The following is a 14178-nucleotide window of genomic DNA, read 5'->3' on the forward strand; positions in this document are numbered from 1 at the left end:
AATCTAATTGCAGTTGCCTGCCTGCCAGCGTGTGTGCCAGGCCCACTTGCCCAGTGCCACCACTCATATCTGGTGTAACAGTAGTGTAAATTTAAAAACAAAACTTTTTTGACTGTGAAACATCAGTCTGCTAGTGTAATCTAATTGCAGTTGCCTGTCTGCCAGCGTGTGTGCCAGGCTCACAGCGTATACTGTGCCCACTTGCCCAGTGCCACCACTCATATCTGGTGTAACAGTAGTGTAAATTAAAAAAAAAAAAAACTTTTTTGACTGTGAAACATCAGTCTGCTAGTGTAATCTATCTAATTGCAGTTGCCTGCCTGCCAGGGTGTGTGCCAGGCTCACAGCGTATACTGTGCCCACTTGTCCAGTGCCACCACTCATATCTGGTGTAACAGTAGTGTAAATTTAAAAAAAACAAAAAACTTTTTTGACTGTGAAACATCAGACTGCTAGTGTAATCTAATTGCAGTTGCCTGCCTGCCTGCCAGCGTGTGTGCCAGGCCCACTTGCCCAGTGCCACCACTCATATCTGGTGTAACAGTAGTGTAAATTTAAAAAAAAAAAAAACTTTTTTGACTGTGAAACATCAGTCTGCTAGTGTAATCTAATTGCAGTTGCGTGCCTGCAAGCGTGTGTGCCAGGCCCACTTGCCCAGTGCCACCACTCATATCTGGTGTAACAGTAGTGTAAATTTAAAAAAAAAAAACTTTTTTGACTGTGAAACATCAGTCTGCTAGTGTAATCTAATTGCAGTTGCCTGCCTGCCAGCGTGTGTGCCAGGCCCACTTGCCCAGGGCCACCACTCATATCTGGTGTAACAGTAATGTAAATTTAAAAAAAAAAAACTTTTTTGACTGTGAAACATCAGTCTGCTACTGTAATCTAATTGCAGTTGCCTTCCTGCCAGCGTGTGTGCCAGGCTCACAGCGTATACTGTGCCCACTTGCCCAGTGCCACCACTCATATCTGGTGTAACAGTAGTGTAAATTTAAAAAAAAAAACTTTTTTGACTGTGAAACATCAGTCTGCTAGTGTAATCTAATTACAGTTGCCTGTCTTCCAGCGTGTGTGCCAGGCTCACAGCGTATACTGTGCCCACTTGCCCAGTGCCACCACTCATATCTGGTGTAACAGTAGTGTAAATTAAAAAAAAAAAAAAAACTTTTTTGACTGTGAAACATCAGTCTGCTAGTGTAATCTATCTAATTGCAGTTGCCTGCCTGCCAGGGTGTGTGCCAGGCTCACAGCGTATACTGTGCCCACTTGTCCAGTGCCACCACTCATATCTGGTGTAACAGTAGTGTAAATTTAAAAAAAACAAAAAACTTTTTTGACTGTGAAACATCAGACTACTAGTGTAATCTAATTGCAGTTGCCTGCCTGCCTGCCAGCGTGTGTGCCAGGCCCACTTGCCCAGTGCCACCATTCATATCTGGTGTAACAGTAGTGTAAATTTAAAAAAAAAAAACTTTTTTGACTGTGAAACATCAGTCTGCTAGTGTAATCTAATTGCAGTTGCGTGCCTGCCAGCGTGTGTGCCAGGCCCACTTGCCCAGTGCCACCACTCATATCTGGTGTAACAGTAGTGTAAATTTAAAAAAAAAAACTTTTTTGACTGTGAAACATCAGTCTGCTAGTGTAATCTAATTGCAGTTGCCTGCCTGCCAGCGTGTGTGCCAGGCCCACTTGCCCAGGGCCACCACTCATATCTGGTGTAACAGTAGTGTAAATTAAAAAAAAAAAAAAACTTTTTTGACTGTGAAACATTAGTCTGCTACTGTAATCTAATTGCAGTTGCCTTCCTGCCAGCGTGTGTGCCAGGCTCACAGCGTATACTGTGCCCACTTGCCCAGTGCCACCACTCATATCTGGTGTAACAGTAGTGTAAATTTAAAAAAAAAAAACTTTTTTGACTGTGAAACATCAGTCTGCTAGTGTAATCTAATTGCAGTTGCCTACCTGCCAGCGTGTGTGCCAGGCTCACAGCGTATACTGTGCCCACTTGCCCAGTGCCACCACTCATATCTGGTGTAACAGTAGTGTAAATTTAAAAACAAAACTTTTTTGACTGTGAAACATCAGTCTGCTAGTGTAATCTAATTGCAGTTGCCTGCCTGCCAGCGTGTGTGCCAGGCTCACAGCGTATACTGTGCCCACTTGCCCAGTGCCACCACTCATATCTGGTGTAACAGTAGTGTAAATTAAAAAAAAAAAAAAACTTTTTTGACTGTGAAACATCAGTCTGCTAGTGTAATCTATCTAATTGCAGTTGCCTGCCTGCCAGGGTGTGTGCCAGGCTCACAGCGTATACTGTGCCCACTTGTCCAGTGCCACCACTCATATCTGGTGTAACAGTAGTGTAAATTAAAAAAAAACAAAAAACTTTTTTGACTGTGAAACATCAGACTGCTAGTGTAATCTAATTGCAGTTGCCTGCCTGCCAGCGTGTGTGCCAGGCCCACTTGCCCAGTGCCACCACTCATATCTGGTGTAACAGTAGTGTAAATTTAAAAACAAAACTTTTTTGACTGTGAAACATCAGTCTGCTAGTGTAATCTAATTGCAGTTGCCTGTCTGCCAGCGTGTGTGCCAGGCTCACAGCGTATACTGTGCCCACTTGCCCAGTGCCACCACTCATATCTGGTGTAACAGTAGTGTAAATTAAAAAAAAAAAAAACTTTTTTGACTGTGAAACATCAGTCTGCTAGTGTAATCTATCTAATTGCAGTTGCCTGCCTGCCAGGGTGTGTGCCAGGCTCACAGCGTATACTGTGCCCACTTGTCCAGTGCCACCACTCATATCTGGTGTAACAGTAGTGTAAATTTAAAAAAAACAAAAAACTTTTTTGACTGTGAAACATCAGACTGCTAGTGTAATCTAATTGCAGTTGCCTGCCTGCCTGCCAGCGTGTGTGCCAGGCCCACTTGCCCAGTGCCACCACTCATATCTGGTGTAACAGTAGTGTAAATTTAAAAAAAAAAAAAACTTTTTTGACTGTGAAACATCAGTCTGCTAGTGTAATCTAATTGCAGTTGCGTGCCTGCAAGCGTGTGTGCCAGGCCCACTTGCCCAGTGCCACCACTCATATCTGGTGTAACAGTAGTGTAAATTTAAAAAAAAAAAACTTTTTTGACTGTGAAACATCAGTCTGCTAGTGTAATCTAATTGCAGTTGCCTGCCTGCCAGCGTGTGTGCCAGGCCCACTTGCCCAGGGCCACCACTCATATCTGGTGTAACAGTAATGTAAATTTAAAAAAAAAAAACTTTTTTGACTGTGAAACATCAGTCTGCTACTGTAATCTAATTGCAGTTGCCTTCCTGCCAGCGTGTGTGCCAGGCTCACAGCGTATACTGTGCCCACTTGCCCAGTGCCACCACTCATATCTGGTGTAACAGTAGTGTAAATTTAAAAAAAAAAACTTTTTTGACTGTGAAACATCAGTCTGCTAGTGTAATCTAATTACAGTTGCCTGTCTTCCAGCGTGTGTGCCAGGCTCACAGCGTATACTGTGCCCACTTGCCCAGTGCCACCACTCATATCTGGTGTAACAGTAGTGTAAATTAAAAAAAAAAAAAAAACTTTTTTGACTGTGAAACATCAGTCTGCTAGTGTAATCTATCTAATTGCAGTTGCCTGCCTGCCAGGGTGTGTGCCAGGCTCACAGCGTATACTGTGCCCACTTGTCCAGTGCCACCACTCATATCTGGTGTAACAGTAGTGTAAATTTAAAAAAAACAAAAAACTTTTTTGACTGTGAAACATCAGACTACTAGTGTAATCTAATTGCAGTTGCCTGCCTGCCTGCCAGCGTGTGTGCCAGGCCCACTTGCCCAGTGCCACCATTCATATCTGGTGTAACAGTAGTGTAAATTTAAAAAAAAAAAACTTTTTTGACTGTGAAACATCAGTCTGCTAGTGTAATCTAATTGCAGTTGCGTGCCTGCCAGCGTGTGTGCCAGGCCCACTTGCCCAGTGCCACCACTCATATCTGGTGTAACAGTAGTGTAAATTTAAAAAAAAAAACTTTTTTGACTGTGAAACATCAGTCTGCTAGTGTAATCTAATTGCAGTTGCCTGCCTGCCAGCGTGTGTGCCAGGCCCACTTGCCCAGGGCCACCACTCATATCTGGTGTAACAGTAGTGTAAATTTAAAAAAAAAAAAACTTTTTTGACTGTGAAACATCAGTCTGCTACTGTAATCTAATTGCAGTTGCCTTCCTGCCAGCGTGTGTGCCAGGCTCACAGCGTATACTGTGCCCACTTGCCCAGTGCCACCACTCATATCTGGTGTAACAGTAGTGTAAATTTAAAAAAAAAAAAACTTTTTTGACTGTGAAACATCAGTCTGCTTGTGTAATCTAATTGCAGTGGCCTGCCTGCGAGCGTGTGTGCCAGGCTCACAGCGTATACTGTGCCCACTTGCCCAGTGCCACCACTCATATCTTGTTTAATAGTAGTGTAAGTGTACATTTAAAAAAATAAAAACTTTTTGGACTGTGAAACATCAGTCTGCTTTTTTGTGTCAGGCTCACAGCGTGTACTGTGCCCACTTGCCCAGTGCCACCACTCATATCTTGTTTAATAGTAGTGTAAGTGTACATTTAAAAAAATAAAAACTTTTTGGACTGTGAAACATCAGTCTGCTTTTTTGTGTTAGGCTCACAGCGTATACTGTGCCCACTAGCCCAGTGCCACCACTCATATCTTGTTTAATAGTAGTGTAAGTGTACATTTAAAAAAATAAAAACTTTTTGGACTGTGAAACATCAGTCTGCTTTTTTGTGTCAGGCTCACAGCGTATACTGTGCCCACTTGCCCAGTGCCACCACTCATATCTTGTTTAATAGTAGTGTAAGTGTACATTTTAAAAAAAAAAGAAGTTATTGGACTTTGAAACATCAGTTTGCTTTTTTGTGTCAGGCTCACAGCGTATACTGTGCCCACTTGCCCAGTGCCACCACTCATATCTTTTTTAATAGTACTGTAAGTGTACATTTAAAAATATAAAAACTTTTTGGACTGTGAAACATCAGTCTGCTTTTTTGTGTCAGGCTCACAGCGTATACTGTGCCCACTTGCCCAGTGCCACCACTCATATCTTGTTTAATAGTACTGTAAGTGTACATTTAAAAATATAAAAACTTTTTGGACTGTGAAACATCAGTCTGCTTTTTTGTGTCAGGCTCACAGCGTATACTGTGCCCACTTGCCCAGTGCCACCACTCATATCTTGTTTAATAGTACTGTAAGTGTACATTTAAAAAAAAAAAAACTTTTTGGACTGTGAAACATCAGTCTGCTTTTTTGTGTCAGGCTCACAGCGTATACTGTGCCCACTTGCCCAGTGCCACTCTTGTTTAATAGTAGTGTAAGTGTACATTTAAAAAAATGGCATGCTTTAATTAGTTAAAGAATGTAACTTTAACACTGGCACCCATAAATGGGTTAAACACATAGTTAAAGTACTCCTAGAGATCCAAATATCACTGTTGTTCCAAAATAGAAACTGCCACTTAATCAATCAGTAACAATTGTCACACTTAGCTGTGTGACTACCACTGCTGAGTGGGCAAAAAAAAAAGAAGGTTCTGCTTGAGACCAGCAGTGCTCTGCAGCTCTTAAACTGTTATTTTAATAATGTATTTTCCCCATTAATGGGTGTTAAACACAGAGTTGGGGTGTTTCTAGTGTTAAAATGACAAGCTCTAACAAATTAGAACATGACATTTTTTATTATTAGGGCTTGTTAACAAAGGAGTGCAGCTCTTTCAATGAAACTGAGTTTTCCTGAAGGGACAAAAGAGAAAATGAATACTCATTTCAGAGGCCAGTGGGCAGGCTTCCTTATGAGAGGTAAATACCTTCTTATGGGAGGCTAGGGGATACATTTGCTGATAAGAACAAAGAGACGGATCTCCAGAGGACAAGTTTTCTGATGACAGATGAAAGAACAGGCTTGTTGAAGAGGCAGACGCTGCAACTAGAGCTGGAGATACAGATTTGCTGCTGAGGGAACTAGAAATACAGATGTACTTCTTAGGGCAGAAGACATAGATATACTGCCAGGAGACATAGATATACTGCCAGGAGACATAGATATACTGCCAGGAGACATAGATATACTGCCAGGAGACATAGATATACTGCCAGGAGACATAGATATACTGCCAAGAGGCCAGGAGACATAGATATACTGCCAGGAGACATAGATATACTGCCAGGAGACATAGATATACTGCCAGGAGACATAGATATACTGCCAGGAGACATAGATATACTGCCAAGAGGCCAGGAGACATAGATATACTGCCAGGAGACATAGATATACTGCCAGGAGACATAGATATACTGCCAAGAGGCCAGGAGACATAGATATACTGCCAAGAGGCCAGGAGACATATATTTGATTCCAAAAGGGCTGTATATACAGACTCACTGCTGAGAGGTCTGATGAAACAGATTCACTTTCAAGAAGCCTGGAGACACAGAATTGCTACAGAAAGGCCAGGATATGCACATTTTCTGCCATGAGGACTGTTTTCAGACTCAGTGCTGAGAGGTATGAAGAAACGGATTTGCTGCCAAGAGGCCAGGAGATACAGATTGGCTGCACAGAGGCTAATTGGCACCGACTTGCTGCTGAGGGGCCAGGAGAGCCAGAATTACTGCTGAGAGACTAGGAGATACAGGATTACTGCTGAGAGGCCAGGGGACACAGATTTACTTACTGCTTAGAGACTAGGAAACACTGATTTAATGCTGAGAGGCCAGGGGATGCACATTTACAGCAGAGAGACTAGAAAACACATATTTACTGTACAGAGGCTAGGGGACACAGATCTACTGCAGAGAGGCCAGGAGACACATATTTACTGCAGAGAGGCCAGCAGACTTACTGCTGAGAAGCCAGGGAGCACATATATTCAGAAGAGAGGCTAGTAGTCACATTTACTGCAGAGAGGTTAGGGGACACATATTTACTGTAGAGAGTCTAAGGAACACATATTTACTGTAGAGAGAGGCTAGGGGAAACATATTTACTGTAGAGAGAGGCTAGGGGACACATATTTACTGTAGAGAGTCTAGGGGACACATATTTACTGTAGAGCGAGGCTAGGGGACACATATTTACTGTAGAGAGTCTAGGGGACACATATTTACTGTAGAGAGAGGCTAGGGGACACATATTTACTGAAGAGAGTCTAGGGGACACATATTTACTGTAGAGAGAGGCTAGGGGACACATATTTACTGCAGAGAGGCCAGCAGACTTACTGCTGAGAAGCCAGGGAGCACATATATTCAGAAGAGAGGCTAGTAGACACATTTACTGCAGAGAGGTTAGGGGACACATATTTACTGTAGAGAGAGGCTAGGGGACACACATTTACTGCAGAGAGGTTAGGGGACACATATTTACTGTAGAGAGAGGCTAGGGGACACATATTTACTGCAGAGAGGTTAGGGGACACATATTTACTGTAGAGAGTCTAAGGAACACATATTTACTGAAGAGAGTCTAGGGGACACATATTTACTGTAGAGAGAGGCTAGGGGACACATATTTACTGTAGAGGGTCTAGGGGACACATATTTACTGTAGAGAGAGGCTAGGGGACACATATTTACTGTAGAGAGTCTAGGGGACACATATTTACTGTAGAGAGAGGCTAGGGGACACATATTTACTGTAGAGAGTCTAGGGGACACATATTTACTGTAGAGAGAGGCTAGGGGACACATATTTACTGTAGAGAGTCTAGGGGACACATATTTACTGTAGAGAGAGGCTAGGGGACACATATTTACTGTAGAGAGAGGCTAGGGGACACATATTTACTGTAGAGAGTCTAGGGGACATACATTTACTGCAGAGAGGCTAGGGGACATGCATTTACTGCAGAGAGGCTAGAGGAGACAAACTTACTGCTGAAAGGCTAGGGGACACAGATTTACAGCAGAGAGGCTAGAGGACACAGATTTAATGCTAAGAGGCCCGGGGACACAGACATACTGCTGAGAGGCCACAGGACACAGATTTACTGTACAGAGGTTAGGGGGCACAGATTTACTGCAGAGAGGCTAGGGGACACAGATTTACTGTACAGAGGTTAGGGGGACACAGATTTACTGTACAGAGGTTAGGGGGCACAGATTTACTGCAGAGAGGCTAGGGGACACAGATTTACTGTACAGAGGTTAGGGGGACACAGATTTACTGTACAGAGGTTAGGGGGCACAGATTTACTGCAGAGAGGCTAGGGGACACAGATTTACTGTACAGAGGTTAGGGGGACACAGATTTACTGTACAGAGGTTAGGGGACACAGATTTACTGTACAGAGGTTAGGGGACACAGATTTACTGCAGAGAGGCTCGGGGACACAGATTTATTGTAGAGAGGCCCGGAGAAACATATTTACTGTAGAGAGGACATGTGACACAGACTTATTGCTGAGAAGCCAGATGACACAGATTCACTGTAGAGAGGCCAGATGACACAGACTTACTACATAGAGGCCAGGTGACACAGATTTACTGCAGAGAGGCCAGGAGATACAGAGGTACTGGACAGGTTAGTAGGCTATATGAAATGAATGCAAGAAGCAGTATTGGAAAAAGGTGTATTGGAAAAAGGTGTCAATTAAGACTAGAAATTTGGGCTGCTTGATTATGAATCATTATTAGATGTACTGTATGTGTCTGGCTTGACTGACTGGAAGCAGAAAGCCACAATATTTGGCCAACCTGCTTGTGAGTGCAGTCAAGCTATTGTTTGGAGCCTAAAGATGCTGTTCAATGGAGGAACTAGGGGATGCTCTGCAAAACTGTTAAACCCCCAATTTTCAAAAAGTCATAAGCCGGGAATTTGTAATGCAATCCCTTTATTATGTGCTCTTTTAACCTATCAAGGACAAGCAAACTGGAGGAAAGGGAATTTAAATAAGAGAAGCAAGAAAAAATAGAAAGACATAAAGACTCCTCCAACAAGTGACACCTTCTAACCAGGACTTGTAGCGTTGTGGTTGTGGCACATTCATTAAAGGGATATGAAACCCAATTTTTTTTGTTTCATGATTCAGATAGAGGGGCCAATTTATCATCTGCGGATCATGTCCAACAGACATCAATACGCTGTCAGCATTTATCATTGCACAAGGCCGCTAGCAGGGGGTGTTAATCAGCCCGATCATATAGGATTGGGTGGATTGATGTCTGCAGCCTCAGAGCAGACGGACCAGTTATGGAGCAGCGGTCTTTAGACCTCTGCTTCATAACTGCTGTTTCCAGCAAGCCTAAAGGGGCATCAAGCTCTATTCGGACCTTGATAATTTGGTTCCAGAGAATGCAATTTTAAACAACTTTCTAGTTTACTTATATTATGAATTTGTTTTTGTTCTCTTGGTGTCTCTTGTTGAAAAGCAGGGATGTAAGCTTAGAAGCCGGCCCATTTCTGGAGCACTATATGACAGCACGTTTGCAAGAATGTTATCCATTTACAAGAGCACTAGATGGCAGCACTGTTTCCTGTCATGTAGTGCTCCCAATGCCTACATCTCTTCAACACAGAATATCATGGAAACAAAGCAAATTTGATAATAGAAGTAAATTGGAAACTTTTTAAAACTGGTATGCTCTGTCTGAATCACAAAATAAAATGTTTGGGTTGTATATTCCTTTAATGTACTAAAGGAAATTTGGAGCTCAGATTCAGTTTTGTCATTAACAGTATTGAACTTCCTGGCTGTTCCCCTTTCTAATCCAAAGGGGCCTATCTATCAAGCTCCGAACGGAGCTTGATCGCCCGTGTTTCTGGCGAGTCTTCATACTCGACAGAAACACAAGTTATGGAGCAGCGGTCACAAAGACCGCTGCTCCATAACCCTGTCCGTCTGCTCTGAGCAGGCGGACAGGAATTGCCACAATTCAACCCGATCGAGTACGATCTGGTTGATTGACACCCCCTGCTGGCGGCCCATTGGCCGTGAGTCAGCAGGGGGCAGTGTTGCACCAGCAGCTCACAAGAGCTGCTGATGCAATGCTGAATACGGAGAGCGTATTGCTCTCCGCATTCATCAATGTCTTGCGGACCTGATCCACACTGTCGGATCAGGTCCCCAAGACATTTGTTAAATAGGCCTCAAAGTATCCAGAGGGTCTGATTTTTTACGTTTATTTTAATCATTATATTTTAGTTAGAGCAGTACTTATATTTACACAAAGTGTAAAAGTGCAAAGTGTGGTCTTACTTGAGGAACATTTCTATTCAGAATATGATGAACAACATTCTGGGTGAGGTTAGGAAATTTTCCTCTCAAATATAAATTTTCAACAACTTTCTATTTACGTTTATGTTTCACTTTTTTATTTTCCTTGGCTATACACAGGTTAGAAGATTTCAGGCTTGTTAAAGGGATAGTCTAGTCAAAATTAAACTTTCAGATAGAGCATGCGATTTTAATCAACTTTCTAATTTACTCCTATTATCAATTTTCCTTTATTCTCTTGGTATCTTTATTTAAATGTAAGCTTAGGAGCCGGCCCATTTTTGGTTCAGCCCCTGGGTAGCTCTTGCTGATTGGTGGCTACATTTAGACACCAATCAGAAAGTGCAACCCAGGTGCTGAACCAAAAGTGGGTCGGTTCCTAAGCTTACATTCTTGCTTTTTCAAATAAAGATACAAAGAGAATGAAAAAAATTTGCTCATGGGAGTAAATTAGAAAGTTGTTTAAAATTGCATGCTCTATCTGAAAGTTTAATTTTGACTAGACTATTCCTTTAAGTTCTCTATTTGTAATACACCTCCTGGTTTTTTTGTACGCGTGTATATAGTTTTCTTGTTGTTGTGTATGTTTGATATTTTGTATTATTTTTATTATTATTATTATTATTATTAATAATAATAATAATAATTTTTAATACTTTAATTAAAAACAGCAACAGCCCAAGAGAACATAGGCTTGATATCCACACAGTTGATTCCCTACAAAAGACTGAAAGCCGCTAGAGGAGTCTAGGAAACATACTTTATGTTAACCAGTCTAGTCATTGTCCTTGTCTAAGGATTGGTGTAACTCTTAACCCCTTATTATTCGACCTAGGCCAATTATAGTGATTTCTGTCAAGTAATATCTACTTACATTTCTTATCATCTTGTTCCCCAGTGCAGGGCATTTCAAAGTCTTAGGCAGTGGGCCTCCCTTCACTTAATAAAGCTAGAACTCTGTTTGTTCTGTGATTTATTTTTAAAATTTTGAAAATATTTTGAATCCAGGAAAAGGTCTATTCTTTAACAGTTTTAGAAGCTAAATATACATACTTCAGTCAGATAAAACAAACATATTCTTAATGGAAAACCATGAAAATCTGTAACTGACACAATGAGAAATGTAGACAAAAAAATAAAAAATGTGAATACCCAAAACAAGACTTGATAAAATGACAGTAATATTGATATTAATAGAACGACACTGTTCCATAAACCCAAAGAAAAACACCGGAAAGCTAAGTTAATGAACAGTATTTCCATATACCCAAAACCTAAGGACAGTAAAGAATATAATCAGACTTTCTGGGGGGAAAAAAAGAAAGATTCACAAGTCGAAAATGGAAAATGAAAGTCCTACCCCCAAATCACTGATATGTATGAAACTTTTGTCACTCTGTTAATGTTAACTTTATGTAAAACACAGCAAATTAATAAAAATATATTTTAAAAAAATGACAGTAATAAAAAAAACCGATGACCCAAATACAATGATATAGTAACAAATTTTCACATAAAAAAAATAAAATTCATAAAATGAAAAAATAAGAACGAAAACAAAACACAAAATAACTTCCTTTACATATAGAATATACATTTGGGAAGAAAAGTCTCAGAAATGCATGCAATTTGTAGTAAAATAAATGAACCACACAGAAACTCTATAATTACCTCATAGCTGGCATACTTATGGAGTGACGGATTGAATAACTGCCCCAAGAAAGCAAAGCAGGAATAAAAGAAAACAGCATTTATGTTGCAATGAAACTAAATAATAAATTATTATACCCATTGATACAGTCATGTTAAGTCACAAACAACAGCTGACAGAGATTATATCACTGCAATTCTGACTGGTTAACCTGATTAACCAAGCAAGATGAACCAATGTATATGAGTGGGCCCCAAACAAGGACCAGACAGCTAGAAGGATCAAGAGGGAAAGACAGCTGCCTTTTTATGACCTGTATAATAGGCAGGGTTAATTGTGATGGGGTGGCCGACAACAGCAATTCTGATGGTTAAAGGGACATGAAACCCAAAAGTTGTGTTTCATTATTCAGACAGTGCATGTGCTTTAAACAAATTTCCAATTTACTTCTAGTATAAAATTTTCTTAATTTGCTTGGTATCCTTAGTTGAAAAGCATACCTAGATAGGCCCAGGAGCAGCAATGCATTACCAGGAGCTAGCCTCTGATTGGTGGCTGAAGATAAATTCCTTTTGTCATTGGTTCAACAGATGTGTTTAGTTACCACCCGCTAGTCCATAGATGCTATTTCAACATAGGATGCCAAGAGAATAAATCAAATTTGATAATAGAAGTAAATTGGAAAGTTGTTAAAAATCACATCCTCTATATGAATCATGAAAGAAAAAAAAAATGTAGGTTTCATGTCCCTTTAATCTGATCGCCCAGGATTGAGCAATATATTCTAAATATGGAAGTAAACCCTAACAAAGAACAGATGGCAGCATGGATCTACAGTAAAGTGGACCTGTTTCAGGAGAACCAGTGGGTTCTTTGTGGGTTTTATTAGTAGAGATTTTTTTAACATTTAATAATAGCTCATTTCATATTTTTACATGTTGGGGGGTAGAGTATGTTAGAATGTTTTGTGAAGGGAGAAGAGGTTGCTAAGGGGAACTGGATATTAGGGTGGATTTACTGGTATGCAGGGAATTGTGTGGGAAGGATTTAGATATAGTAGGTGGTGTTTGGGCAGTATTTAGGTGTAAGAAGTGTGACTGTGGTAGTGATGTGCGGTAGGGTAGGATCATGGTTCGGCAGCATAGAGATTACTGTTAATTGTAGGGATCAGTGAGAGTATTAAATATGGAGGGAGGGCTAATTTAACATAGAGGGATATTTATCATTTATTGTCTTAATTAAAGGGACATGAAACCCCCCAAAATTATTTCATGATTTAGATAGAACATACAATTTTAAACTACTTTCTAAATTACATCTATTATATAATTTGTTTCATTCTCTTGGTATCATTTGTTGAAGGAGCAGCAATGCACTACTGGTTTCTAACTGAACACATGGGTGAGCCAATGACAATCGGTATATATATATATATATGCAGCCACCAATCAGCAGCTAGAACCTAGGTTCTTTGCTGCTCATGAGCTTACCTAGATAAATGTTTCAGCAAATGATAACAAGAGAAGGAAGCAAATTAAATAATAGAAGAAAATTGTAAAGTTGTTTTAAATTGTATGCTCTATCTAAATCATGAAATAAAAAATGTGGGTTTCATCTCCCTTTAAGTTTCAACCTGTCTATGCACTAGCCCCACATAATACGGCACTCATAAGATACTGCTGCTGTTATAACAGGTCTCATAGAAAGCTATAACTGCTGCTTTCAACTTTATCTGTTGCAATACTTAAGTTGCTAAACGTTTGGTTGGTTGGCAAGCTAGCTATAAGCACACCTAGGATCTTATCTTTATAGCTCATATTATTCACATATTTACAAGAATATATATATTTTTTTACATTTCATTGCATTAATTGTGCAGGCTTATATTAGATTCTGCAGTGGTTTCTCCTTAGCACTAATAACAGTGATATTTATCTCAAAGCAAAAACACGACTTCTTATAGATACAGTACATTTGCTATTTACATTACATGTTATTATCAATACCTTACCTAATAGAATGTGATCTGCAGCAGAGGAAAGAAGGACAATATTAAGGTTATGAAAAAAATGAAATCACAAAAGATTTCTAATAAAAGAATGTAAATGTTAGTGCTGTATACTGCTTAGAGCTAAATGTAGAAGCAATACCTATTCTATACTTGGATACAATTTAAACGCATTGTAGTTAAGTGCTTTCTGTGTGATTATGTAGAACTCCTCACCCAACTGTGCGAGTTGATGAAACTATCAAA

At 40.3% G+C, this 14178-nt stretch overlaps 1 protein-coding gene across 1 annotated transcript in view; it reads right to left on the bottom strand.

Annotated features, from left to right (window-relative positions):
* TPD52L1 (TPD52 like 1) overlaps nt 1-14178 on the bottom strand; it is a 202365-nt gene that overhangs the window by 48528 nt on the left and 139659 nt on the right. Inside the window, exons 5-6 of the mRNA XM_053712141.1 lie at nt 13936-13950; nt 11945-11983 (exon numbers count right to left, since the gene is read on the bottom strand). Of these exons, the coding sequence (XP_053568116.1) occupies nt 11945-11983; nt 13936-13950 (54 nt within the window). The remainder of the gene's footprint in view (nt 1-11944; nt 11984-13935; nt 13951-14178) is intronic.

This window comes from Bombina bombina, chromosome 4, assembly GCF_027579735.1.
Source record: "Bombina bombina isolate aBomBom1 chromosome 4, aBomBom1.pri, whole genome shotgun sequence".
Lineage (NCBI taxonomy): Eukaryota > Metazoa > Chordata > Amphibia > Anura > Bombinatoridae > Bombina > Bombina bombina.